The 27,130-nt window shown below is 36.8% G+C and overlaps 1 protein-coding gene across 3 annotated transcripts in view; it reads left to right on the top strand.

The window, feature by feature from the left end:
• CRIM1 (cysteine rich transmembrane BMP regulator 1) overlaps positions 1-26,926 on the top strand; it is a 173,729-nt gene extending 146,803 nt beyond the window's left edge. For all 3 annotated transcript variants that reach the window (XM_048296630.1, XM_048296632.1, XM_048296631.1), the window contains exons 9-17: positions 5,836-5,992; positions 8,612-8,733; positions 12,324-12,533; positions 16,016-16,231; positions 17,939-18,160; positions 22,606-22,800; positions 23,793-23,915; positions 25,293-25,480; positions 25,898-26,926. In XM_048296630.1, coding sequence (XP_048152587.1) covers positions 5,836-5,992; positions 8,612-8,733; positions 12,324-12,533; positions 16,016-16,231; positions 17,939-18,160; positions 22,606-22,800; positions 23,793-23,915; positions 25,293-25,480; positions 25,898-26,074 — 1,610 coding nt within the window. In that variant the 3' untranslated portion in view covers positions 26,075-26,926. The remainder of the gene's footprint in view (positions 1-5,835; positions 5,993-8,611; positions 8,734-12,323; positions 12,534-16,015; positions 16,232-17,938; positions 18,161-22,605; positions 22,801-23,792; positions 23,916-25,292; positions 25,481-25,897) is intronic.
• Positions 26,927-27,130: the final 204 nt, after the last annotated feature.

Genomic DNA, 27,130 nt, shown 5'->3' with positions numbered 1-27,130 from the left:
TTCATGTGAGGATGTGAGGTAGGGATGTGAGCACTCTGAAATCAGGAATAAATCATGCATACAATGGTTTGAATTTAGGACAAAGACCTGTGATTCCTATTGAGATGCGTTGCCCCTGAGATGCTATACCTGGGAAGGAGAGGTTGTGTTGTATCTGAAATATTCCGCGAAGTTACTTTTGCCAAATGCAGACATTGCTAACATATGGGACAGAATGTTGTTGTCTTGTTTGCGATGTGGGACCTCAACTGTGGTAGATCACATCAGTGTGTCAGCTGCTGTTACATGCTGATTTTTGAACATGTTTTATTCCTTCAGCAGCCAGTGACTCAGTTTTACAGGTATCAGACAACCTTTTAAAACTAGAGTTGATGTTAGTGTTGAGAGTAAGATACTTAGTGGAAAAGAGTTTTAAAACACCACATAGTTTGTATGTAACATGCTGTGTAGAGCCTCACCATATCTTGGTAATCATCAGTTCTCAAGACTTTCTTCTACAGAGTGTTGTCCCATCCTCCATATCCCAAAGAGATTCCTCTTTAATGCTGTCATGCTCTTCTGAAATGCTCAATATTTGTTTTATTATAGTCTGCATGTATGAAAGGGTTTGTAAGTGTGTGGAGAAAGCGGGGGAAAGAAATCGTTATATTTAAAAGGAGTTTATGGGCAATGGTGATCAGGCTTAAAAACCTCACCAATATCTGTTTGTTAATAATTCACAAATGGGCTTTTTGGAAGACCAACTAATCTTCAGCTGTTCTTTCTGCTTGTATTTTTTCCAACAGCATCATGTTAAATTGATCCAAATGAATCAAATAACTTGAAATTCCCATATTTATGTCAGCATATAATGTGTTAAATTGTAGCAAACTACAGAACAAAGTTTTGTCTAGTACTGAGGTCTTTAGAGGACTCAAAATCTGTAAGCAATAGCTTTTGCCATTATGATGAGGACTAGTGAAGACTGTGACTGACTGTGAACTACCAACTGGACCTGTTGGTAACTGACTTTGCTGCTGCTTTTGCAGTCGTGGTTGCATATGGCAAAGAAAACTGCATGATCTTGTTGTGTGGGCGGGATTCACTGCTCTAAGTACTGGATGCATGTTAGTCCTCAAGTGAGTATTAGTTCCAAGCAGGAGACTATTTAATAACATTGTTGGTTCAGGACAAACAACCTTTAGTGTCCTAGCCTTCTACCGTACTTAATCTTTCAGCATTTTACGTAGTATTTCAGCTAATGTCGTCACATTAAAAAGATAAATATTTGTAGTAAAAATACACCTCTATGAGCCTGAGGCATTCAGGAAAACATTCAACTTTTCCTAAAGTCATATCTCGTCAGTATCATTCTGGGATCAACCAATATCCTGCATCGAAACTCTGAGCTTGTCGTGCAAATTGTTTTCTGTGTTGGCACAACCTTATTGACATTTCATGTTTTATAAGAAAAATTAATGAACATGTTTCTACTAACCATGTAGAACTCTACTCTCCACCCAGATATTTCCCTTAGCAGCACAATGAGAGATGTCTTCCCTTTAATTGATTTCCTGTTCATCATTCTGTTTCTCTTTTATTCTTCTACCTCCTATCTACCCATCAGTTTAGTTCCCTATATGTGATGTCACTATAACTAATCACGAAAACAAAAGACTAGCTTATACTATGTGATCAGAAGCTTGATCTCATTCTGTTAGAGTTGCAGTGACATGCAAGTGCATAATGCAGTTCAAACTCTGAATGGTAGTTTTCTTCTCCATTAGCTTTTAAAATGTTTACTATACCCTCATTTCAGCCTGTCTGGTTGCCTTGATACACTTTTGAAGCCGTTATTAGACCAATTAAGGCCGTATCTCTTCTCTGCAAATGCATTCCATGATTTTGGATTCAGTTTCCTCATGACATTTATCTAAGCAGAGATGGAAAACACCCTCAAATGAATACCTTCCAACATTTTGTCATAATAAATTTCCTCAGTTCATTGCAGTTGACTGTCATGAACTAGTTCTCCTTGTTCCTCAGTATGTGTCACTTGAAATGCAAAACCTTAGGAAAAAATCTGGTTTTACTTATCTTTTCTTAATGGATTAGTGATTGTTTTAGCAATGATTAATTTAAACCAATAGCTAAGGCTATAGAAAAATTGTCAATATGACAGTTGTATACACTGAATTGGATCCATATTTGAATTTTTAGGTTCGCAATCTTTTCAATCTTTTTCTCTTTCTCTTCTTTCTTTCTCCAATAGCTACGCTTTGCTTTGTGACATTGGTGATTCACTTAATTTTCTGAAAAAAATACCTGGCTTAAAATGCTGGACTGTCCTTTTCAACAGGCCTGTGCAGCAGTCATAAACTCTGTGTACCAGATGGTACTTCATTTAGAGTCTGCCTGCAGTTGTCATGTTTTTAATAATGTTTTAATAGGATAAATTTAGATGATTAGATGTAAAATCAGAAAGCAGACCAGAATTCACATTCTTAGTTTCATGACACTACATTTCTTCATAGAGAATTTTTTTCGAAAACTGTTTAAAATCTACTTCCACCGTTTGTACTGTCATACTCTCAGAAATTTAAGTGCAATAATGTGTTAATTTCAGTAAAAAGCATCAGAAATGTAATTTTCAGCATTTTATTAGAAAGACAGTGAGCAGACGTCTGTGGAGGTTATTCTGATCACCTCATACATAACATTGACATAACACTAGAAAGTCCATACATTAACAGTTGTCTGCACTGACTTCAACAAACTTTCCCTTTATGTTTGACATAGCCAGAATTTTGATGATTTTTCATACGCTCTTCACTGTCTGTTCCTGAGAGGCAATGGTGATTATTAGTCATCCACCTCAAGGCTCTGAAGAACTTTTCTTTCTTGGCCACTTACAAAGTGAAAATTCTTTCGCGGATAACTCACTATGTAAAGGATTAAGCAAGGAGGATATTGCTTCAAGACTGGATCTCCTGGTTAGTATGTCAGCTGTCTATTTGAGTTTTAAGTATACTTAACGTCATGAGCTACTTGGGATGAGACACTTGGGATGTCTTCCTTCTTGTGTAGCACTGCCCTAGACACCCTGGGCCTTTTAATAAAGCATATTAACTTTAAATGCAACAAACTTGTTTTGCATTTCTGAAAAGCAGTTTCACTAGCCAAATCAGAGCAGAATAGAAGACTGAAAACAAAGTATTTGGCTGTGGGATTCTGAGGCATACCTATTTTGCCATCTTCTATAACTTCCTAGTCAAACCTGGATTTTGCACTTTGATAGCCCTCCTTAGCAGATAATCTGGAGACAAATAAAATGAAGAAATATGCTGACTAAAAAAGAAGTTGTTCTTTTTTCTGGTTTTTTAGATATTTTTTTAAATTGTTATTTCCAGCTCTTCCTTTTACTTTTTTAAGATGCCTGTTTATTTCTCCCATGCTTTTGCATATGTACCTTCCTTTTTCTTCACCTGTGTTCATGATCCTACTGTTTATAGGCAGCCACATAAACATTTCATCTCCCTGACAAAGTATGCTTCTGAAAATGAGTGGCTCTGTTCAGTTCAACCTGTGCAATTCCAGGTTTATTCACTGATCAGTTCTGAGCATCTGCAGGAGATATCATAACTTACATTATATCAAAGATCATAACTGGACATAATTTTTTTGGAGATAACCTAGTGTACTTCTCCGTACATTCTTTATGAAGTTCAAGCCTAGCTTTAAAAATTACAACTACCTTATAAAGTCTTGTGTAATGAAAAGTTCAGTTAAATTTAATTATCACTGTGTGTTGCTAGGGGATAATTCTGTACAAACATCCTAGTATAAAAGCTCAAAAGTGAAAGAAAAATTCTCATTATTTTAACTTGCTTCAAGAAAAGTCTTTGTGTTAAGCATAACTCACTCTTTACCAGAGAAAAATATCAAAGTTTCCTCTGCATTGTAGTGTTTTAAAATCAGCATTAGTGGCTACATATTAAAAAGATTAGTATTCTTGGTAGATTGGCCTGACTTAATCCTCCAAAAATGTGTAAACCCTCATGAAGATCTTTGTATGTGTGTTTCTCTCTAAAGCAAGAACCTGAGATAAGGGTTACTGTTGCTGTGCAAAGGTTAGATATGACTGAGAATAAATGCTTAAATCTTGTGGTATTGATACTCTGCTTCCAGACACAATCTCTAGAGGTTATGAAAGGATCGGGCATTTCTTTTTCTGTATTCTGAATGGCAAAAAAAACCCCACCAAACTTGCACCCTTTTTTCTTCAGACACCAAATTTGCATAAAAGTGAAGAGGTGAGACCCACGACCCTGATTATATTCATCCTATTTATACTGAACACTGTTGGTTGGGATAATGAAACTCTTATGTTGTATTGCACTTGCATGCCCAAATTCCACTGCAGAAGTAGGCAGTGAATTTGCCAGTTTTTTCTGAGGTTTTGGTCTCATTCTGAGACAGTAAGAAACATGCTTTCTTTACCAGATGAGCATTAACTTGGTAGAATAGATAAGGAAACACTTAGCTTAGCCACATCTGGTTAAGTCTATATTTTGCAGTCCTAAATGCAACATTACAAAAACAGACGAGGAAGCATTTAAGTAAAGCAAAGATTCCTTCTGTAATTTTCCTTCAGTAAATTACCATGTTAGAGAATAAGCCAATGTTAATAACTGATCTTTGCTTTGGAAAAACTGTGTCCCTAAATGTTCATCCCCCTAAAGGAAAGTGGTCTTCAGGGCTCAAATGAGGAGCACATCTGGAAGAATACTCTTCAGCTGACCTCTGTACTACCAATACTTTATAGTGGTGTGGATGTTTCAGCTAGAGATCAGCCATCCTTTAAATATCACTCTTAAAGTCAGGCCTCTGGATATCACCCATCATATTCTTCTATCGAAGAATCTTAATTATATTTCCCCCTTTTCCTATTTTGATTTTGATTTCACTTTGGCTATTGTAATAATGGGCATTTCTTTCCCTTGTGTTTTGCATCACTAGTGTAAAAAACCCCATAATTTTCTGTTTCCTCTCACCTCTGCAGCTAATAAAAGAACATTGTATCCCACAACATGTTAAGAGTAGTCTTTTTGGCATATCTTTGGCATTTCTTCTTTCAAGAAGAGTGAGAAGAAACTGATTAATCTCAAAATAGTAAATTGCAATGAGAGTGAATATAATGACCATTATTTATCTCTGTACCAGAAAAATTGAGATGCCAACAGTTCTACATCTTCCTTATACCATAAAAGGCAGATGAAACTTGGTACTGGACTTCAAGAGACAGATCTTTTAGTCTAGCATCTCTAAGCTTAGATCACATCTTAGGGTATCACAGTTATATTTTTTAAAAGCAGGTCTAAATCAAGTTGACAGCAAACAGCATAAAGAATAAAAGATTTTAATATATCCCACCCTTTAAGTTCTATTTAAAATAAGCAGAGGAGAAATAAAGATGATCTATATTGAACAAAAGCCTATTAAACCCATATAATGTGTGGCAAGTATGTGTTATTTTAGATATATTATTAAAAGCCAATGGAGTCATGGATGTTGGACTTGGCTGTGCATCTGTTCATAAAATCATGTTAGTTTGTGGTACCAGGTGGTACTCCCCAAGTTGCTGACAGGAACTGAAGAATCCTGTAGTGTCTACTCATACAGTTTGGGTCATTACTGAAGAATTCTGTCAAATATTTTAAAAATAGGACAGTCTGAAGGTAAGACCTAGCACTATTAAGAAAGTTACAAAGTAAAAGGGAGCAGGTTTGGTCTGCTGAGGATGTGTTTGATATAAACAGTTTTCATATTGTGATAAACTGCATGTGTCCTTTGCAGGAGAGGAGCTGTGCACCGGCCTCATTTCAGGCTGTTCCTTGGACTGTTCCTTCGGCTTCCAGACTGACGCCCACAACTGTGAGATCTGTCAGTGCCGGCCGCGGCCCAAGAAGTGCAAACCCATTGTATGTGACAAGTACTGTCCCTTTGGATACTTGTACGTATTCTCATCCTGAAAGCACACTTAAAGCACTCCCTGTGTGTACTGAAAATATGCAGAAATCCAGGAATATGTTCTTGTGTTTCCTTTGTGGCAAAGCAGGGGGAAGGGTGGGAAAATACAATGGTGTTATGGATGTGAGAGTGCAGTATTCTTCAAAATGGATTTTGATCAACAGATTTGGAAACAGCAGCTCAAAAACCAGCAGATTATGAAGGCAAAGCAGTGCTTAAATTTTTTTGAAGAATTTGACAAACAAGATGGGAAAGCTACTTACAAGTAATATCTCTTGCACGTAGCTTTTTGAAATTCTGTTGGCATGCTTTGATAACCTTTCATTTTATAGCCCATTTATTTTCTTCAAGTTATTATCTAGTATTTCAAGTTTCTTTTAATGTTGATATGACAGCAGACTAGTCTTAGTGAGACATTTCTGGTAATTACAGGATTTGTGAAGAACAGTACTATATCTTATCTACGTTTTTGTAAATGCGTTCAAAATCTGTATTTGTGGTGGACTTCTTTCTCCATATTTGTGGTATTTATTCAATTGTGGAACAGGTGATGAAAACTGAGCAGGTCTTTTGTTACAGAAATTTCTTAGTAATTGGTTCTGGTGGCATCTATATATATATTTTACCATATGTTTTATTTTTTATGGGTTCATTCCATGTTACTGCCTGCTTTTCATAATAGTTTAATTTCTACCTCATGACAGCAGATCTTCAGATAACATTCATATGTAATTTTTTTTAAATTATTTTTAATGAAATTTACTATACTTGCAATTCCTAGTGTTTGATAATAATACTCCTTAAATTTCTGGTTCATTCTAGGGTTCTCTTTGACCCTTGTTCATAAATGTTGCAGATTTTTTAATAGCCATCTTTACTGTGGTGTGTGTCCTCTTAGTATACTGAGTAGTAAATGAGACAGGAAAACAAAGAATTTTAAATTAAGGAGATAATAAAATTATCTTCAGGCATGTTGACTTCAGGGGTGGCTGAGAGTTATTTTCAGTTTTGCAAGTGGGAGAAAGTAGAACCAGAGGGAAGTCACAGAAAAGGAAGAGCAGTAAGTTTTAGTCTGTATATACCACATAGTTAATATATTGACCTACAAAGGAAAATTGGAATTTACGTATGTGGGGTTTGTACTTAGATAAGCTAAAACACACTCTCCTTCCTTTATTTTTTTTTTATTAAAGTGTGTGCAAAGCAGTTTTATTAGAAAATCTATGTGAACTAAGTAGCAAAAGCATTTTACAAATAACAGCACATTTTAATGGGCATAGTATGGTAGTTGTAGGATTAAGATGTTTTAAGAACAAGTTGATTTCAAGCTGATGCCAGTGTTTTCAAGAACCCTGTCTTTGGGATGATCTTTCCCATACGTTTTTGTGCACCTGAAAAACAGATGAACTTTAAACCTTTTTAAGCTATTTGGAAAATAGCTCTCAATTTAAATTCTGGGTTTACATGTACAATGTAATTTTATTATGCACAATGCTTGGCTGGTATTTTTAAGTGATGAATGTTTAATAAAGCTTTCAGATAATTCAATTTTTTAGAAATTGGAAATGAGCACTCTAATCCTGTCATTCTCTGCAAAATACGTGAATAATTACACTGAATGAAATTAGCAACATTTAAAGATAACTATGTATGGAACTGTTTGTAGTATAAAGGGCTAAAGTTGTGGCAAGAACTACTTTAGGATCATTTCACTTCGAGTTTTACCTTGGTGTGAAAATTATTTAGGGTTGTGGTTGTATAGTGTATTTGTTCAGTTTACTGCTACTGTGCCAAATTCCTTTTTAAAATACCATGTATTTGACTTCCATGCATGTTATGATCATTAAAAACATGGGATGTGATAGAGGACAAATCTCTATTTTAATGTAACTACTTAGTCACAAATAGGACAAAAAGAAAGAAATATTACAAGAAAAGTATATTAGAGAGTGAACAGTTAAGGAGTAATCATCATATTTGTGATTTCTTTTTTTAAGACTGTTAAAAGTTAGTAATTGGAAATACTGAGTTTTGCATCTTTAAAGAAACCAGAACCTTTTCATAACTGTCTGAAAAAATCTGCTAAATAAAGCTCACTGCTTGAAAGCTCTACACATTAATGGAAAGAAGCATTCCTTGTGATGGGATAGGCATACAGAAAGTCTTTCATTCTCCACTCTACTGTAAGACAATTTTTTATTCTCAGCCTTTTAACTAAAAATTAAATAAAGTTTTCTACAGCTTGAAGCTGGGCTTTCTAGAGATTTACATAATTTATTTCTCCTCTGTCCTCCTAGGTCATGTTCTATAACTTCCCATGTCTTTTCTTTGTTTAGCACGTCTGTGCCTAAAGTTTGAATAGTATTATCTGCCTTTCTGAAAAAAGACAAGGAAACATTCAGCATAGGATTCACAGAATGGAGGGAGCACATGCCAGGGATGGAGACTTGTACAGCCCATAAAACCACTGAATTGAAGTGTGACACTTAACAATAATTTTCTTTGCTCATCAGTCACTTCCTTAGGGGGGATGCTCTTATTTTAAAGATGTAGATATTTAAAGTGACTTGCTTACCTTTTACAAATTATTTTGGTCATCTAGGAAGAACAAGCATGGCTGTGAAATCTGTCGGTGTAAGAAGTGCCCCAACCTGCCTTGTGGTAAAATCTGTCCATTGGGCTTCCAGCAGAACAGTCATGGCTGTGTTATCTGCAAGTGCAGAGGTATGTGCCGGTGCATTACCACCTCTAACTACAACTTGTTTTCAAAGCAGGTGGAAACCAGAGTAAAAGAAAAGCAATACTGCACAGAATACTTACAAATTAAAAATATGGTAACTGGGGAGGAGTTGGTTCAACATTGCTCAGAGGAATGTATTGTTTTGGTGGTGTTTGTTATCTGTTCATCTTTGCTTCAACAGAAAGCTTCAGCTCTGCTTTCATCTCCCACTACAAAGGCACAAAAAGTTTGTTATCATTAATAAAAATTGTATCAGGCTCTTAATAAGCAACTACTAATAATAAGCTAGTTGAGGGTATTTTTTTCAGTAGTAATGTTCACCTTGGCTTCTTCACCATTGTCTTTTCTTTACAAACGAGTGTTGGATTTGTTAGATGTCCAGTATATCACCTAAAATTGGAGTGCTGTTTCTTGGATGCTTTTCAGGCAATCTTAATGAACAATGAGTAGAGAGAACAGTTACCCAGGAGAAAGGTCTTGGTATTCTTAAGCTAAAAAATTCACACATGCCACATGCCAAACGTGTAACCACCACGTTCAAGGTGGATATTGAGATCAGATGTTCACTTGTTGTCTGCCTTATACTTGTGCTGCTTTTAGCATGTCTCGTTTTTATGATATTTTCAAATTGTGTTTTATATTACTCTGGGTATCAGACTTCCTTCATTGCTCATCTCCATGTGTTTCATTGACATAAGCTGCAATATATGACTTTTACTAGAAATTAAAATTCTAAATATTAAATAAGAAAGGGTAGGTGTTGAATGGTGTCCCATCGAGTTAATTCTTATCACTCAGCTTGTCATTTGTCTCCATGTTCACAATCAGAACACTTTTCCTGATTGTCATAATGCTGTGACCAAATATATGCCAAGTGTTCCCTTAGATGTACCATAATTGCCTCCCAGACTATAAACTTTGGTCACTAATTACGTGTATGCACACTTTTAAGTGTTCACCCTAACAAGTATGGATTTTAAAACATGCACAATTATTTAGTGAAATTAACTTGATCCCTCTCTGAGTAGTCTTTATTGTTGTCAGTATCACAAAGATACCAAGCCATGAGCATATCACTTCAACATCACTTCATTAGCAGTTTGTCAAAGAATGATTAGAACAATCACCAGTATGTTATGGGGAAAATGTGAGTCCTTGTTAAAATTTTGACCCAGAATCCCTAAGTAAGAGGAAGGGATGGGTAAATCCTCTGCCTGTGAATTAGCTCCACTTTCTAAATTGCTTCTGCCAGAAATAGCTTATGCTAGGATTAATAGATGTAGAACCATAGAAGCACAGGCTGGAGTAGTACTCTGAAAAACTGAGTCCACTTCTTTGCTCTTGCATAGAATAGAGTGTATCTGGATAATCCTTGACAGATGTTTGTCTAAAATTTAATTTATTAAGAATCTCCACTTTCAAAAGACATAAAAAACCAGAACAAAACAGAAAGAGAAAAAAACAAACCTTTCTAAAATAGTGTTTACCTGTGGTTAGAAACATATGACATTTAAAAATGAATTTTCTAAAATTTCTGTCTCCCTTTATACACATTGAACTGGTTACTTCTTGTCCTGAGCTTAGCAGATGTATGTAGCAGCTGAGCCCCATTCCCTTTAGAATTCTTGCAATATTCAAGGGGTTGCAACTGGAGACTAATAAACATTTTTTTGGGCAGGAAATGGGTTTCTAAGTCAAACAAACCCACTTACTGTGATTTCTCATCACTGTTCAAAAATTTGATATTGTACTTTAGCCATAGTAAAATCTTCAGACTAGCAGAGGTAGTAGTGCTGTATTTAAATTTACAGTGCTCCTGTACTTGTATCTTATATTGAACTTGCCTTTTTTGCAGTGGTATCACATTATAGACTTCTTTTCCTTGTGAACTACTGCATCTCAGATCATTTCAACCATACCTCTAGTTAGCCAGTTACTCCCATTTTGTATTTACACATCAGATTTTTTCAAGTATTAGCTTTGTACTTACTGTTTTCACTTTTCAATTTTTAATTACAATCTCAGTTTGTGAACTTAATTTTGAATAGCTGCCTATGTATGTTTCTCCAAATTTTGGAGTGTACTTCAGAATATTTCAGGAAAAAAAGTCTGATTGCTTCAGATACCCTTTTCCCTTCCTAAATAGATGGAGTCTTACTCTGTAGGATTTCTGAGTGTCAATAATCATTTTAATATAGAGCAGTATTTCAGTGACATTAATTCACATCATAATTTAAATATTCTCATACTAAAGTATGAAAGTGTAGTAACTGAAGTTTTTTCTTAGTATTTCTGTTCATGCAATAGGATGAAGTCTGTTCTAAGAAGTATTTTATCCTTAAGCAGCATTTCTGTTTAGTTCACAGAATGGTATACTAATGTAACTTCTGTGTATTGACTTTCTATTCTGATAATGTGCCTCAAACTAGCTTGTACCATCTGCTTGTGAGATCATCTTTGATAGATCTGCCACAGCTGAAGAAGTGCTGACCTACATGCTAGTGTGCAAAAAAAACCCAAAAAACCACACCTCAACCAACCAAAAAACTAACAAGCAAAAAAAACCTGAACACTTACTAAAATTACATGTAAACATTACTACTTCTCTTACATGATCCTTTTCCAAAAGTAAATGAAATTAAGATCTTAGTACAAATAACCTTATATATGTGTGTGTGTGTGTGTCAGCAGAATATGGTTGACATACCACTGAAAAGGAGTCACTTCACTGACAAACTGATCCTACATCCTTCATCATAATAGTGATGTGGATGAGGGAGTGTTTGGCTCTACATTCACTCTGCTGATTAACAAAGAATATATTGAGGCTGAATCCTGCAGCACTTAAATACCCCTCAAGATACAAATGAAACTTTATCCTCTCTAGACCAACTGCTTGTTTGTGGTGACAGAGTGCAAGTAATGCCACAGTCTAAGCTACTGTATTCTCCTCTCAGTAAAAGCTAAAAGAAATGAGGGATGAAATTCCCGTAATTCTTTTCCAAATGTCTCATTTTTCATAGTAATGTAAACAAATAATTTCTCACGGGAAGTACTTTATGTAATATTTCCAGTATCTACCATTACCCTGTTAGCACCTGATTGCAATTTTTTATTATTCGTAAGACCATCCATAGCTTATTTAAATGTTTTTATATTCTACTTGCTATCAGATACATTATAGATAATCTAATGTGCTATGGTATTTAAGTATTTCATTTTAAATATGCTTCAAGCTTTCTGCTATTTCCCTCCATTGCATTTCTCCTTTTTTCTTACATTATTTAGACGCTACTGCATTTCTGGTTGATTAAAAAAAGTATAGGTTCAACAGAAGGAAGTGATTCTATTTTCCAAGGAAATACGTTCTACTACATCCTAGTGTGCCTTCAGTATACCTTCTAGTTGTTTCCTGTGTGTTGTTACTTTATTTCTAAGTGTAAATGAAAGAACTGTTATTCACTTGGCTTTATATGTGCTTTAAAAATAAATGCAATCCAGACATGAAGTTGGTATTTCTTCCTCAGCAACAGATGCTTATCAGGACACCTCATTTTTCTGTGATTTTTTGCAGAGGCAACAGCTTCTCTTATGCCTCCCGTTAAAACAGGCTCTTGCCTGTCCATGGATGGGCGCCGGCATGAGAATGAGGAGAGCTGGCACGATGGCTGCAGGGAATGTTACTGTCATAATGGACGGGAAATGTGTGCCTTGATCACCTGCCCTGTTCCCAGTTGTGGTAACCCCACCATACATCCAGGGCAGTGTTGTCCATCGTGTCCAGGTAACACATGATTTCTTCTACATGCTCTGGAATTGAGTTTCATTTTTCTCGTGTTCTGTTTCTTAATACATGAAAATAATCTCATGCATACTTCAGTAGCAGGCATAGATGAAGGTTTCTGTGCCCAAATGTGACGTGGTGAGTTGCTGTCATTAAGTTCTCAGCTGTGGAAAATGGGAACTTAAATATTTAAAACATATGCATGTTGTGGGTCCTAACATGTTAATCTTTGACACACTGGAATCTTTAAAGTAGTAAAAGTAAGTAAAAGTTTCTAGTCTGTTACCTATAATAGCAAGTATTGTAATAAGCCATTATATTTTCATTTTCTGATTTTAAAGTGGAGTTTTATTAAAATGTATCTCCTGATGTATGTTTTACAACCCCTCAAAGATGTACACAAACAGATGTCTTAAGTAATCGAACATTATGATTCTGTGTTCTGAGGGAAAGCTCCTATGCCACCAGCAGTAGATTACTTTAATACTTTCAGTAGGAATGCCAAGTACAGTTCATGTTGCATTCCAATATAATTTTAACAAGTGTTAATATGAAAAACATCTATGAAAAAGTATGGGTGGAGTGTAAGATTAATGCCCTCTGTTTTCAGAATTATTCCTACAGTATTTCATGTGCTAAGTAGATTAATTTGTAATACAGTGATATTGTCTATAACTTTATTGGAGCTCATGTTAGGAGTAAGAACAATGAGGCTCATGAAATGTCTATAAATAGCAGAACAGTAAGACAGTACTAGCAGGATATAAGCAATTATGAACTGTTTCAAATTCTTTCTAAAGAACAGGAAATCCTAGGGGCAAAATAAGCAGCCAGATCCTCTTTCTGAAAGTGATAGAGAAGGGTGCTACATCCTCCCTGTGACCTAAGATAACTGATCTCTTTAGATTGCTTAGACACAGAGTGATCTCCAATCCGGTCACACCTTGTAGTAACTGGAAAAACATAAGTCCCCAAAAAGATGCAATATTCCAAAGGGTCTATCTCTCTTTCGGCCTTTCCACAATGATTTGTGTAGTATTGTAGGGGATGGAATATGTCATGTGGATGGGGGCAGGATAACATGTCAGTCTTGCCTTAGATAAACAAACAAGATTCAACATTTACAATGTGTGGTGGTTGTTCCAATTCCAGCAATTCTGTTGTTAGGTCCCCAAGAGTCATCCCGGACTTCGTTCTACTGTCAGCATACTCGTGAATTTTTGAATGCTAAAATGTTCCTTATAACCCTATTTCTATATATTAAAAGGTTTATATGGATCATCACAATGCTTGTGGAAATCTCCAGGTTTCCTTTCAGATTTAGAAAGCCATGAATTGTTAGTGTTCTGCAGAACCGTGCTATTCAGAAAGTGTGTATTTGTTTGACCAGTTGCTTGTTCAGGTATAGAGTAGTTGCACATTTGTAGCACTTCAGTTGCAGAGATACATCATTGTCAATGATGCAGTAGGCAATATATACAGCAGTACTATCTGGTTATGCTTTTTTGATCAGGAATAGTAACGAGCTGTAACAAAACAGGCCTGTGATTTTGCAGAGACCTAAATGCAAAGGAGATGGCTCAGAAAATTTCCAGAAAAAAATCAGTATTGCCTTTTCCATGGTGAGTTAGGATGCCATTGCATAATGTGATAGATATAGTGTTCCAGCTGAAATAAAAATCTAACAGTGACAAGGCAGCAGACTTGCAATCTCATTTCAGGTAAATGCAGAATCACATGTGCTTCATAAGTGTAAGCAACTGGAAAAGCATAGCATAAGCAAATCAGTGAAAGAGAAAATAATTCCCTGAAAGAAAAGCACAGGTACTTTGTGAATAGAGTAAGATCAGCCAGAGTAAGCCTCCTTGAGTTCTACTGATCATTCTCCAGAAATGAAAACAAATGAGTGGTGGTTCTTCCATGTGGCAGTGTCCTTGAGCAAAGGGCACAAACGCCGTTCTCCAGACAGGAACACCAGTGCTAGGAGCACGAAGAGAAGCCATAAGCACTTTGAGAGCCTTGCCCTGCCTAAATGACTAGAGGAGCTGCTGTACACTTAATTTTCCTCCCCTTAACCGAGATATTTGGGTTAGGATGATGTTCATATTAGGCATCATTATAATGAAGTAGGAGAGAGGCACCTTCCAAAAGTGGTTTAGACATGTAGCATAGTTAGCAGGCAGTCTAGTTCTCCTCCATTCATAGCATAGGAAAAACTGAGGCAGTTTGGTTCTTAACAGAGGCACCTAACTTAGCTGTCTAATGTTAAATGGGTTGAATTCAGGCCAAAGGACATCACTTATAAGCCTGAAGCTTCACTTTATAGCTCGTAGCTTTCAAACTCATGGCTTCTGAAGCTGAATAAAACATGCTGTGTGAGACATCTTGGTATCTTTGCATAGTGCATGGAGAAAGCTGGTGGACTCTCTCTAGGTAGAAAACAACCAGCATGGTAAGCAGGCAACTATTATTGCCCACATTGCCCCTAGTGTGGGACAGGCTTCAAAGGATTTTAAGCAGGCTGAGGAGGGTGGCATAACCTTTTCTTGACGGTAAGTGCTTAAACACTCAAGGTACCAAACACCAAGAGGTGAAGAGTTTCCCCATCTTTTTTAATACCCTAGAGGCTGGAGGACACTCATGCTGAACAAGGGAAACAGGTTCAGTTCCTTCCTTAATATGAAAGAGGTCAAACTTGTTTTCTAAATCGCTGGGGTGAATCTTTTAGCCAGGGCTGCAGAGGTGATGTAATTAATTGTTTGAAAAGAAAGTATGGTTCATTTGGTGAGATGCAATTACTGGAAGAATGAGCCTACACACTGTGGCATTTCTTTGGATCCAGTTTTTTTTCAAAGATGGCAGATTTTTTTTTTTAATGGAACAGTGATGAAGTACTTCCACTGATGTTAAATGTTTATATGTTTTTAGGGGGCTGGAGGAGGGATTCTGTGTTTTGCTTTTTCTTTTCTGGTGGGTTGGGATTTGTTTCTTTAGGGTTTTGAGGGGGCTTGTTTCGTTGGTTTTTTAATGTAACATCAAACAACACAGATGATATAGACACATACCTGTTGAGAAAATTAACTTGTACCTGGACTTCCTAAATCCCAGAGGAGAAGCTTACTTATCCATCCTGTCAGGAATTGTAGCTGCAGTTTATATTTAGCAGTTAAGAAACTGTCTGATCATTAGAATTTTTCAGAAAATCACAGGTAGTTTGATTTTTTTCTGAAATGCCAAGAATACTTGAAGTTATCTCTGATTTATATTAACTAGTCTTTATTCAGACTGATTCTCAAATTGTTTCTTGTTTATATATTTTCCATTTTTCATGAGATGCAGGTGCCATAAAGTCAAAAGAGCTTCATTAAGAATAATATATATATGTATTTTCAATAATAACAGAAATTCTTCATCTTGTGTACAGTTGTTAGTTATAAGTTTCACAGTTTATTTTGCCTGTCTTCCAATTCTGTTTTTCCCAGATGAAATAATCGTGCAAAAGCCAGAGCTCACCAGTCCATCAATCTGTCATGCTCCTGGTGGGGAATACTTCGTAGAAGGAGAGACGTGGAACATTGATTCTTGCACACAATGTACATGCCACAGTGGACGTGTCCTGTGTGAGACTGAAGTCTGTCCACCTCTTCTTTGTCAAAACCCCACCCGCACACAGGACTCCTGCTGTCCACAGTGCCCAGGTATGTGCTGACATCCAGCTTTCATCAGAACCCTTCCTTGATCTAAGGATGTCTGAGCTTTCAGTATGAGAATGCTTCAGTGGGTGCTCCGGTGGTTGTTGTGGTGCCTTTGTTCTTCAGCAGTTGGGAATGACAGCCTGCAGTCCTCTAATTCAAATGCAGAGCTCGACTTGTGTGCAAGAGAGATCTTATGTGCAAAGACGAGTTGTGGCCCTGAACTTTGAAAATCTTTGAAGGCAATCTAATAATGTAGGGGTTGTGTGAGAACCAGAATCCTTGGAAGGTTTATGAAATACGTACTTGTTTATGGAGACATGCAGGATTAGAGAAATGTTGAAAGCAGTCAAAGTTTTAGGTACATACAGGCTTGTTTCTTTTCTTTCTACATGCTTTGGTTTCTATGAACCTTTTTATTACTATCTTGTCTGTTTGGGATTTGGTCTCAAAAATACTTCTGTTTGCTTTTACCTTCACATGGTATCATTCTGAGAGTGATTTGAAAGTAGCTGAGTGATATCAAAGCAGTGTCAAGAAGATAACAGGATTTGCTTTCCCCCAAGGAAAGATACTCAGTTATAAATGAATATAAATTCCTATTTTACTTAGTAAAGGGGGGAGTTTATTGCAGTGGAAATTTAGTACAAACCTGTGAATTGCATGTAAAGTGAGTAAGAAAATAAGTCTTTATTAAAACCAAAATTAAAAGTTTTACTTTAGGAAAAAACAGAAGTTAGGTTTTGCCATTAGGTTTTGCGACAGGGTATTTGTTTGGGTGTGGGGCTTTTTTTCTGACGCAATATTTTCAGTAAACAAGGTAGCCAGTTCTCCTGACTACATATTTTTCAGTATTAATAATGAACATTTGCTTACTTCAAAATACGGTTTTGGAAGAGCTGATCTTTCCTCACTGGCTGTATAATAAGCTTAGTCTCATAGCTTAATGCAGTTAGATTGAGAACCCGATCTCAGTGCTCTTACGAATCCTTTCTTTTCTTCTCCTTTGTGTATTATTTTCTCTGCACATACAGTCCTTTCATTGACCCATAGTGTCTGTTAAGGTACAGCTTCATTGCAGGAATATGTCTCCCCCATGGACAGGCATGAAAATTAAAGCAAACCATTGGCATCAGGCTGAAGCACGATCAAGTTCCTTTAGTTTCTCAACAGCTTATAATTAGCTCATCTAAGTCAACCAGTGAAGGCAACAGCAGCATAACAGCTTTTCACTTTGCATCATTCAAGACTTGGGCTGACAGAGGAGAAGCTGGGATTCAGGTTTTAGATTTAAAATTTAATCTCTCTTGTTTGAGATGAATTCCTATATACCATGCAATTCAGAGCATTCAGAGTCACTTTTGGAGGGGCTGCTTCTAATGGTGATTGTTTTTCACTTTGCTGTCCTTTTCCCAAGTTGCTTTATTTCTTTTTTTTTCACTTATTTTTTCTTGCTTTCTTTTTCTTTTTTTTCCTTTTTTTTTAGTAAACTCAATAAAGGTCTAAATAAGCATTATGCTAGAGCCTGTCATGAGATCTTCATCCCATGTAAGGACTGAAGAGGCATGAGGCTCTGTCCTTCTAGTTCTTCTGAAATAATGAGCCATTGTGTAACAATTCCAGTGTGTTCTTCAAGAGTGAACCCTCTGTTAAGGAGCTATGAGAGAAGTTACCCACTGTCAGTTAAATAACCTAATCTGTTTATATTTACAGATGGATCTCTTCAGCCCTCCCCATCAAGCAATGACAGCATGCCCAGTTATTGCAAAAACGATGAAGGAGATATTTTTCTGACAGCTGAGTCCTGGAAGCCCAATGTCTGCACTAGCTGCATTTGCATGGATGGTGTGATTAGATGCTACTCTGAGTCTTGCCCACCGGTATCCTGTGAGAGACCTGTTTTGAGAAAGGGACAGTGTTGTCCTTACTGTATTGGTGAGAAAATAGTTGTTAACTTGCTGTTCCCTTCTTGGGAATAAGACAGAAGTTTTGTTTCCAAACTGAAATGCTTTCCCTCTTTAGTGAGATGCAGTCTATGCCACCAGTGGAATTGGAGAGTGAAATCTGCATAGGGGGCTTTGAGGATCATGATTTGTGGTTTTTTAGGTAGAAACACATAGAGATATACATGTAATTTGTCTACAAACTCCAGAGGCCATCCTTCTGGAATCTTGGTAAGATACCTTATTAGATGAAGACATTACAAAAAAATTACTGTATTTAAAGGAAGATCTGCCAGGTAACACATATGTTATGTCAAGATTTATGTGATAATGTGAGGAAAACATTAATTATGACTGCAGAAGATGAGCTGAAACATTCTGAAATTTCACAGAATGGAGAACTGTTAATAAGGCATCTAAATTAAAATACAGGAAAAATGGAATTTCATTAATGATAATATCTTTGAGATATAAATAGGGAAAATATATATATTTTTTTAAGTACTGAAAATGCATAAAGAATTAGGGACATGCACAGGTGTTGAATTTGGAGCTGAAGTAAATGGTGGATGCTGTAGGCAGTGAAAATTGCCAGGCATGTTTAAAGTAGCAAAATTTGAGATTACCGATCACTTTTCCGTTCTGTGTTGGAGTATTTATGTACAGATGACTTTTTTGTGAGTTCAGAGTAAGTACAAAGGCTGTAGAATGGAAGCTGCTGATAGACAAAAATCGTATAATGTATTTACTGAATTTAAGTCTTTGTAGCATTGTTGGAAAGCACTCAAAGCTTACTTACCTTCATTTGCAAAAGCAGTAGAAAAGAGATACAGTAGAAAAGAACAGTAAAAAAGAGTATAATAAAATTGATGGGCTTTAAATATTTAATTGAACATGTGAGTCAACTTGCCAATCTATAAACAAAGCAGGTCTTCATCAGAAAGATTGTGAAGTGTGTTCAGACATTGATACAACTCTTGAAATCTTTAAATCATTACAGATAGAGTAGCGTTAATAACAGGTGATACAGTTTTATATGATGTACAAGGAGTTCTATGAAAGAGTGCCTGGAAAAGTTACAAACTATTCAAGCTTCAGTTGCCTTTGGAACCCTACCTAGATTCCTGATGAGGACATTTTGAGGGGGGAAAGTACAATGTTATCCTATTACTATTTCTTCTCATGGGTTGTGTACAAAATGGGGAGAATTTAAAATTTCTTTGACAGCTGTCTTTCTGCAGGCTTTTCTTCCAGTGACTTTGAACTGTACAGTAATTTTAATCCAGAAAACATTTTAATGTTAAAAAAAATATCGGGTGTGTGAAAAGTTGGGCAATCAAACCAGCAGAGTCAGAATATGAGCTTTAGTACTGTACTGGAAAATTCTGTGGATGAGGAGGGGATGCACCACAGGGACTTGTGCAATGAGCTACAAAAATGAAACCTTTAAAACCTTGTTGCCTACATCTTGCATGTCAGGTTTGCAAATATACACACATAGCATGTAGGCATGGCTTTAATTAATTTACTTTGAATCCTATATAATTGTATAATATTGCAAATACTTAAATGTATGAGATATGAAAGCTTAATGATTTTTTTTTTTGTAGCAGCTGCTCAGCAATCCAAAATACAGAAGCCAGATTTTAATTAACACTCAGATATAAAGATTTTCAGTGAGGCTACATTTTACTAATCCATGTTGTCCTATGTAGTCAGAAAGTTTTGTGGTTTAAATAACTGAAATTCATGGAAACTTAACTTCTTTTATGGTTTCTATGAACTGTGTATACGCTTGCATGTAAGAGGAATAATGTCATGCACTTAATTTTCATCTTTCTGGTTCTTACTGGTTTAGTCTTCATTTTTGAGGACTGTGAAGCATATCCTTGCACAGATTCTTTCTTACTATTTTCACGTAATACTTGATAAAATGTTTAGAATCATAGAATCATTTAGGTTGGAAAAGACCTCTAAGATCAACGAGTCCAGCTGTTAACCCTGCACTGCCAAATCCACCACTAGATCATGTCCCCAAATGCTGTGTCTACACATCTTTTAAATACCTCTAGGGATGGTGATTCCGTCACTTCCTTGGGCATAGGCAAACTCTGTGGAAATAGGCCTTCTTCATTTATTGGAATTTCAAAAATTATGCAGGATTTTAGCACTGCATTATTTTGTTCTGCTTCTTTCTGGATCCAGTTTGTATAGATTCAAATGCAAAATTTTACAGTCCTGGGTGCTTTGTTGTTTGAATCTTCAAATTCATCCTGTGTGTTCAACATTCATCTTTCTCATGAAAATAAAGATTAATTTGGAAAGATAACCTTCTAGTTTAGAGAGCATAAAGGGATATCGATTTGATTAGAGGCAAGATTACTCTTCTGAAGAAAACAGAGCAATGACTGTTTGTTTACCAGTCATTTACCAGATGAGACTGATTTTCTGGTGCAGCTAGGAGAAATTCAAGAGAAGCAGATAGAGCTAGACGCTGAAATGTGGTTTTGTACATGGATTTCTTACTGCAAGTCTGTCTTTTCTCCACTGTCCTTGAGCACCTTTGGTGTTGTGGCCTTCATCTTCATCCTTGTTTATACTTGCATAGAGATGAACACCAGAACAGGAGACACTCACAGGATAGTACTTCATTAGGACTTAAAAATTTCCTTTTGAGGTTCAAAGGTACAATGCTGTACTTGTGATTTTACCTTTGTTCATTCTTCTAAAAAATATTTACTGTATTAAATCGTGATGTGTTCTTCACGGATTTGGAAAAGCCTGAGCAAGTTAAAGGACTTTTCCAGACAAACCAGTTGCTGAATTGAAGAAGGTGTCCTAAGTGAAGCAAGATAGCATTTTGGTAGCAAATCTGAATGGGCCAAGAGTGCTCAGCTTTAGGTCTGCATAGGTAACGAGCAGCAGAGGAGTGCTCAGGCTGGGTGCCTCGTCCTGTCCCCAGTCACACCTCCTTCCTGACTGACACAGGGTTCTGCTGGCTCTATATGCCAGTATGCACATCATCTAGCGAAGAACCTAATGTCCTTTCTGCAGCTTGCAGCCACCTTTTCCTCCCACTCTTCCTTCCCCATGCCCACACCACATGTACTTACAAAATCTGCTTTGAGAGGCTGGGACCTATGAAAGCCATGAGATATTCCAAGGACCTCTGGAACCATTTGCGCTTTTCAGATAATTCCATTAATGTTTTCACAATAGTACGTCTTGCTGGTCTTCTTTTGTATTTGAATTTACTCTCTCCAGATCTGTTGGACTGGTCTGCTGACTTCAAGCCTTGCTATTCCAAATTATGTCACTCTATTATGTTGTCACTAATTAAAACCTTTACTGATGGCCAAAATATATAATAAGGGTGACAAAGGGTAAATATGTCTAACTGGCATACTTAAAGATGTAATCTGTGTGAATGTTAAACCAGCATTTATCTGAAAATTTAAGAAATTTGTGATTTCATTCTCTTATTCATATGTTTAATGTGCAAGCTCATGTCATCAGCAGGTTTCACAACAATAATTTTTGCCTCTAAGAAACAAAGGTAGCAGGAAACTAAGATGAAAATGAGATGCTGCTTGGCTTTTGGAGTTTCTGCTGTGTGGTTTTATTTTGATTATCCTTAAAGTGCTCCAGCAGCAAAAATCATCCTAGGCTAAGCTATTCATTACTGCCTTCTCAGTGAAATAGGTTTACTGCAGACCACCTAAAAGGCTTGCATGGGATGCAACATTAAAAAGTGGTGTATTGAATGCCTAGGCAGAAAGATCACACTGATTTCCAATTTATATAATATTAACCATGAAAAAATGTACTGAGTTTAGTTATTGCTCTTTTCCTGGGGTTTCCCATTGATGCAGTTGCAGGGAATTATCAATCTCCTTCAAATCTGTTTTATTGTTGCAGTCTAAGCACTTCTAGTTATTTCACCTGAGAGTTGCTTCATCCTTTTTGGCATCCTGCCTAATCTGCTTTTTTAAGTGTTCTAGACAGAAGTCATCATTCTTGAGCTTTGCTAGTTAGAAATTTAACAGTTAGGAGTTTGGGGTTTTTTAGCTTAATAGGATTTACTAGGAAACAAGGAGGAGGATGAGTAGTTGGCAGTCTCAAACAGTCAAAGAGAATGAATTTTTCTTAATTTTCACAGCACTTTTGATATCATCTTTTCATGTCCCAATCATCCATCCTCTAGCCTCTTGCATTAAGAAAATGAGGAGAAGCAGCCCAGGCTAATTATGTACTTGATAAAGAAGCAGAAACTACTTTTTTTTCCACAAAGATTTTCTGGAAGATGAAGAGAGGATCTTCTAATCACAGCTGGGATTTCTTTGTGGCAATTGTTTCACTTTTGTGTTTAGGAAAGAAATCAGATTTGTGTGTCATTGGCTGTTCCTGCATGATCACAGCACTGTTTTCCTTCCATAGAAGATACAGTTCCAAAGAAAGTGGTCTGCCACTTCAGTGGAGAAACGTACGCAGATGAGGAACGCTGGGACATTGACAGCTGCACACACTGCTACTGCCTGCAGGGTCAGACTCTCTGCTCCACTGTCAGCTGCCCACCTCTGCCTTGTGCTGAACCCATCAATGTAGAGGGAAGCTGCTGTCCCATGTGTCCAGGTAATGTGATGTGACAACCTAGTTCACTGTGATACTGGTTTCTTTGGGCCGATAATAAGTTTTTTTTAATTGGGTTTTGAATGTCAGTCCACGTTTGAATAGTATCACAAAGGCAACAGACTTTTAGACTTCAGGAAAATTAATATTCTTAACAGATAGGCACATTGTGCAAAAACATAGTTTGAATTTCACTTATTCTGAGAACTGTGAACTGAAAAACTACTTGCTTGCCCCTATTTTGTCCTTTCACAAGGCTATGGAAATATGTTAATGAAGTGGGAAAATTAATATCCTTACATCTCGCAGATTATGTCACAGTGATTAACATTTCTGTCTTTTCTGAGTCTCTTGGTTACTTTTCAAATATCACATTGCTTTATTTATCACTTTAATTTGGCTTAAAAGCAATGTGACATTTTCTTAGCTATGGGCAAAGGGGCATAAGAATTGCAACTGGTTTTTAATGTGAGTCCTGATACACTTCTGCAGAAGTTTGCTCACCTTATTCAGTCAGCTGATAACTACTTCTGACAGGACAACTGGGGAGATTCAGCAGTACCCACTCTTGCAATTCTCCTGCTTTGAGGATTACAAAAAAAAAGCAAAGCAAAGAAACCAGTAGGGACTGTCAGCTGGGAAGACGTAGCCTTCCCTTCATTTTTGGGGTTTTTTTTTTCTTAAGTATCACAGAGGAGCAAGCCTGTAGTAAAGTATGTATTCTGAGATGGTATTTTCAAAAGCAAATTTATCCACACCAGTCCTTCATCCCATTCACATTATGATCGTGGTAATGGCAACAGACATGTATCCCATATACAATATGGAATAAGTTTCCAAACAAAATCCCAGGCTAATGGTGAAAATTCTGAAACTTATAAAAGAATTTAAAGGACAAAGCACTGCAGATGGACAAGTGTATTTCCTGAACTCAGAGCAGCACTGAGAAGTTAAGCAGCCTGTAACTTGTGAAACACATTTATCTCATTTCACAGAGATGTATGTACCTGAACCCACTAACATCCCCATTGAGAAGACAAATCATCGAGGAGATGTTGAACTGGAAGTACCAAACTGGCCAACACCGAGTGAAAATGATATAATCCACATTCACAGAGGTCAGATCTGACATAAACTGGGATAATTTAGGACTGTGTTTATTGCCCATGTTATAATGCATCTACTTTTCCTATTCAGGAAAAGCGTTAGCTTCGAAAAGGTGGTTATCTGAGAATATTCTTCAGTGCATAATTCTTACATGCATTTTGCTTTGAGTAAAGATGAGTCAGTTGACTAAATTATATTTATACATTTTGGTCTCATTATCACTCCATGTTCTGCATAGAAGAAACATCTGTGTTGGTATGATGCAGTTCTATAAAATTAAGAATACGACAAAATGATGAATCCAAAGTGATTCTGCAGTGTCTTTTCTGATTCAAAAACTAGAAAGCAGGCCATTGGAGTTGATAGATCTTCATTTGATCCATTTGACAGTCTCATGAATAGATAAAAAAGCTTGTACCACCGCTCAACATATCATTGCCAAATGTCAGACCTTAGACAAAATGCCACCTCAGGTATAGTGACACACAGCTAATAAAGTTATCTAAGCATCTTTTATTTAAAACTGCACTGTAATATTATTCCAGCATAGAGGAAACACTCTGTGCTACAGTCTTTGTTAACCTTTTCTAATTGAAGAACAACCTCAATTATGTATTTTTTTAAATCTGAGGATGGTTTTTTTAATCTGAGAATGATCTCATAGCACACTATTCTTGGTAGAAAGGATGCATGTAATGTAACTGCTTTACAAAGTTCTAAGCTTACGCTTTTATAATTACAGCATTTTCATTTCTCAGGCATTAGTAGCTGGCTTGCAACTATCCTGCCTGGGGATTATAAACACATACTACAAACTGTGTGGGAATTTTGTATGTGTCATTTAAAGTTACCATTCTTTGCAATTACACATCAAACGTGCTACAGTCTCGTAGACTGCCAGCAGTCTGCTTTCACAGGCTGAGTGCTGTGAGAATGAACAGTGCTGAGAGAGTGAACACATCGTACTTGTCCTACCAGTTTTTAAAAGTAAAAAAAGAAATCATTACTTTCATCCTAAGATTTCCAAGTTCTCCTCAGCCTGGAAGCACAGTCTGGTTTTTTTTACAAGTGGGAATTTGGTTGTGACAGGATAAGATCATGCAAACGCAACTGAGTTAAGAGGTTATTGTCAGACTTGGTCATTACTGTGCTTCAGATTTCCTTCTATCTCCTCTCTTTTTGATGGCCTTTTCCTGGCTAATACAGTCCCTCTACAAGATCCTAGCTTTCGGTTGTTCTAATTTATGTAAATAAGGTGACATTGCAAGAGAGAAAGTCCAAATTCATATGAGTGACAAGATGTACGACTGAGACTTTTATAATTACATTCTTCCCTACAGCCAAGGCCCCTTTATAATTACTAACAAATGCTCCCATTTGCCCTGCAGACATGAGCCATCTCCAGGGAGAATACCGGAGTGGCAGTGGGCCACACCCCAGTGAAGATGCATCCGTCAGCTCCGTTGCCTTGGTGACAATCCCAATCACGATAGTGCTGTTACTGATCATCGTCCTCCTGTTCATCAACCAGAAAAAGCAGTGGATTCCAGTGTCCTGCTACAAAGCTCCAACAAAGGTGCCATGTCTATTTCCACGCTTTCCTGTTTTCAGGAAACCGGGAACAAAACATTGTGGAAAATGTTAAGCAATAAAGAGGCTGTTAAAAGAGGCTGGGGAAAAAGCTGCTGCACATCTGGGGCAACCAGGTTAAGCCTTTGTGTGGTGCTAAATTATCAGAAAACAGTTAAACCAGCCCAGCTGGGATATGAGAATACCAGAGCTCCTTTCAGAAGATGAAAAATGGTGACTCTGAAGAGACTGTTGGTCTGTTACTATGTCTGGCATAAGCCAACTTTAGCAAAAGTCCAAACTCTTTCATTGCCAGTTTGATTTTGTTTTGTGCTTATGGACTTGAACCAAAAGGACTTTTTGAATTATGTGTGGAATACAAAAATTGTATGATTTACTTAATATTTCCTTTCTGTTTTAACAGCCTTCTTGCCTAAACAATCAACTGGTATATGTGGACTGCAAGAAAGGTACCATGGTCCAGGTGGACAGTTCTCAGAGGATGCTAAGAATTGCAGACCCAGATTCAAGATACAGTGGATTTTACAGCATGCAGAAACAGAACAACCTACAGGCAGATAATTTCTATCAAACAGTTTGAAGAATTGCACCCTTACCAAGGATTTAAGAGAGAGAGAGAGAGAGATAGAGAAAGAGAGACAGTCTGCTATTAAAATAAAACTAGAATTGTGCACTTGCTTAGTGGATTGTATTGGATTTGTGACTACATGTACAGCTCTAAGACCTTTCTGGGATGAGCTCTGACTCCTGCAATGTGCCAGAAAAAGCATTCCCACTTTTCCTTGAGATAACTGACCAAGTGTTTTCTTAGAACCAAAGTTTTAAAACTTGTTAAGATGTATTTGCTTGTAACATAGCTATAGAGGTTTTTTGGGAGGGGGAATCAGGGCCTAGGGGTAGGCAATGAGGTAAAAGGAAGCTTCAGAGAAGAAAAGCTGGTCATGCTTGGCTGGAGAAGAAAATATCCTGCCGAGCAGCAGGATAGTGGTTTTCCTTGTTGCTCTGAAATTACATCTGTTGCAGCAAAAGCCTAACCCCAGGTGAAAAAAAATATGAAAAGGTCTGATTATTTTTTTCCAGCTGTTGCTACAGTAATATACTCCTAGAACAGAATTTGTCACATCACAGGTGTGGTGTAGCTGCAAATATTTTTCTATATGATGAGAAGCTGCAGTAGTTAATGAAATAGCAAGGAAAAGATTATAGCAGAAAATAAAGGGTGGGTTTATTAAGGATGTATAAAATTATACCTTGTGCTGCTTTTTGTTTTTATTTTTGTTTTCTTCAAAGCTGATTGGCTAGATTAGCCAGACTTCAGCAGAGTTAGCAAGTGACTGAGGCCTAAGTAATTCCTGATATGAGCACTGGATCTTTTGACAGCAGTATTGAAGGGAAGGAGGAAGGAAAGAAGGAAAGAAGGAAGGAAGGAAAAGTCAAGAACACCATGCAGTTCCAGGGGCTTTTGTTTGTTAGTTTTGTCTGTTGTGGTTTTGTTTTGTTATTTTATATCAATCTCTGGTTGTTCATACAGGAGAAGGAAAAATATTTTTGTTGGACAAAGCTCTTGCATACAAGAGAGTAAAAAAGAGACTGTTTTAAGGTTGTTGTTTTTTTCCTGTTGATGTTCTTATTTACT

Source organism: Corvus hawaiiensis, chromosome 3 (assembly GCF_020740725.1).
Source record: "Corvus hawaiiensis isolate bCorHaw1 chromosome 3, bCorHaw1.pri.cur, whole genome shotgun sequence".
NCBI classification, from domain to species: domain Eukaryota; kingdom Metazoa; phylum Chordata; class Aves; order Passeriformes; family Corvidae; genus Corvus; species Corvus hawaiiensis.
This window is presented reverse-complemented; position numbering and strand designations above follow the sequence as displayed.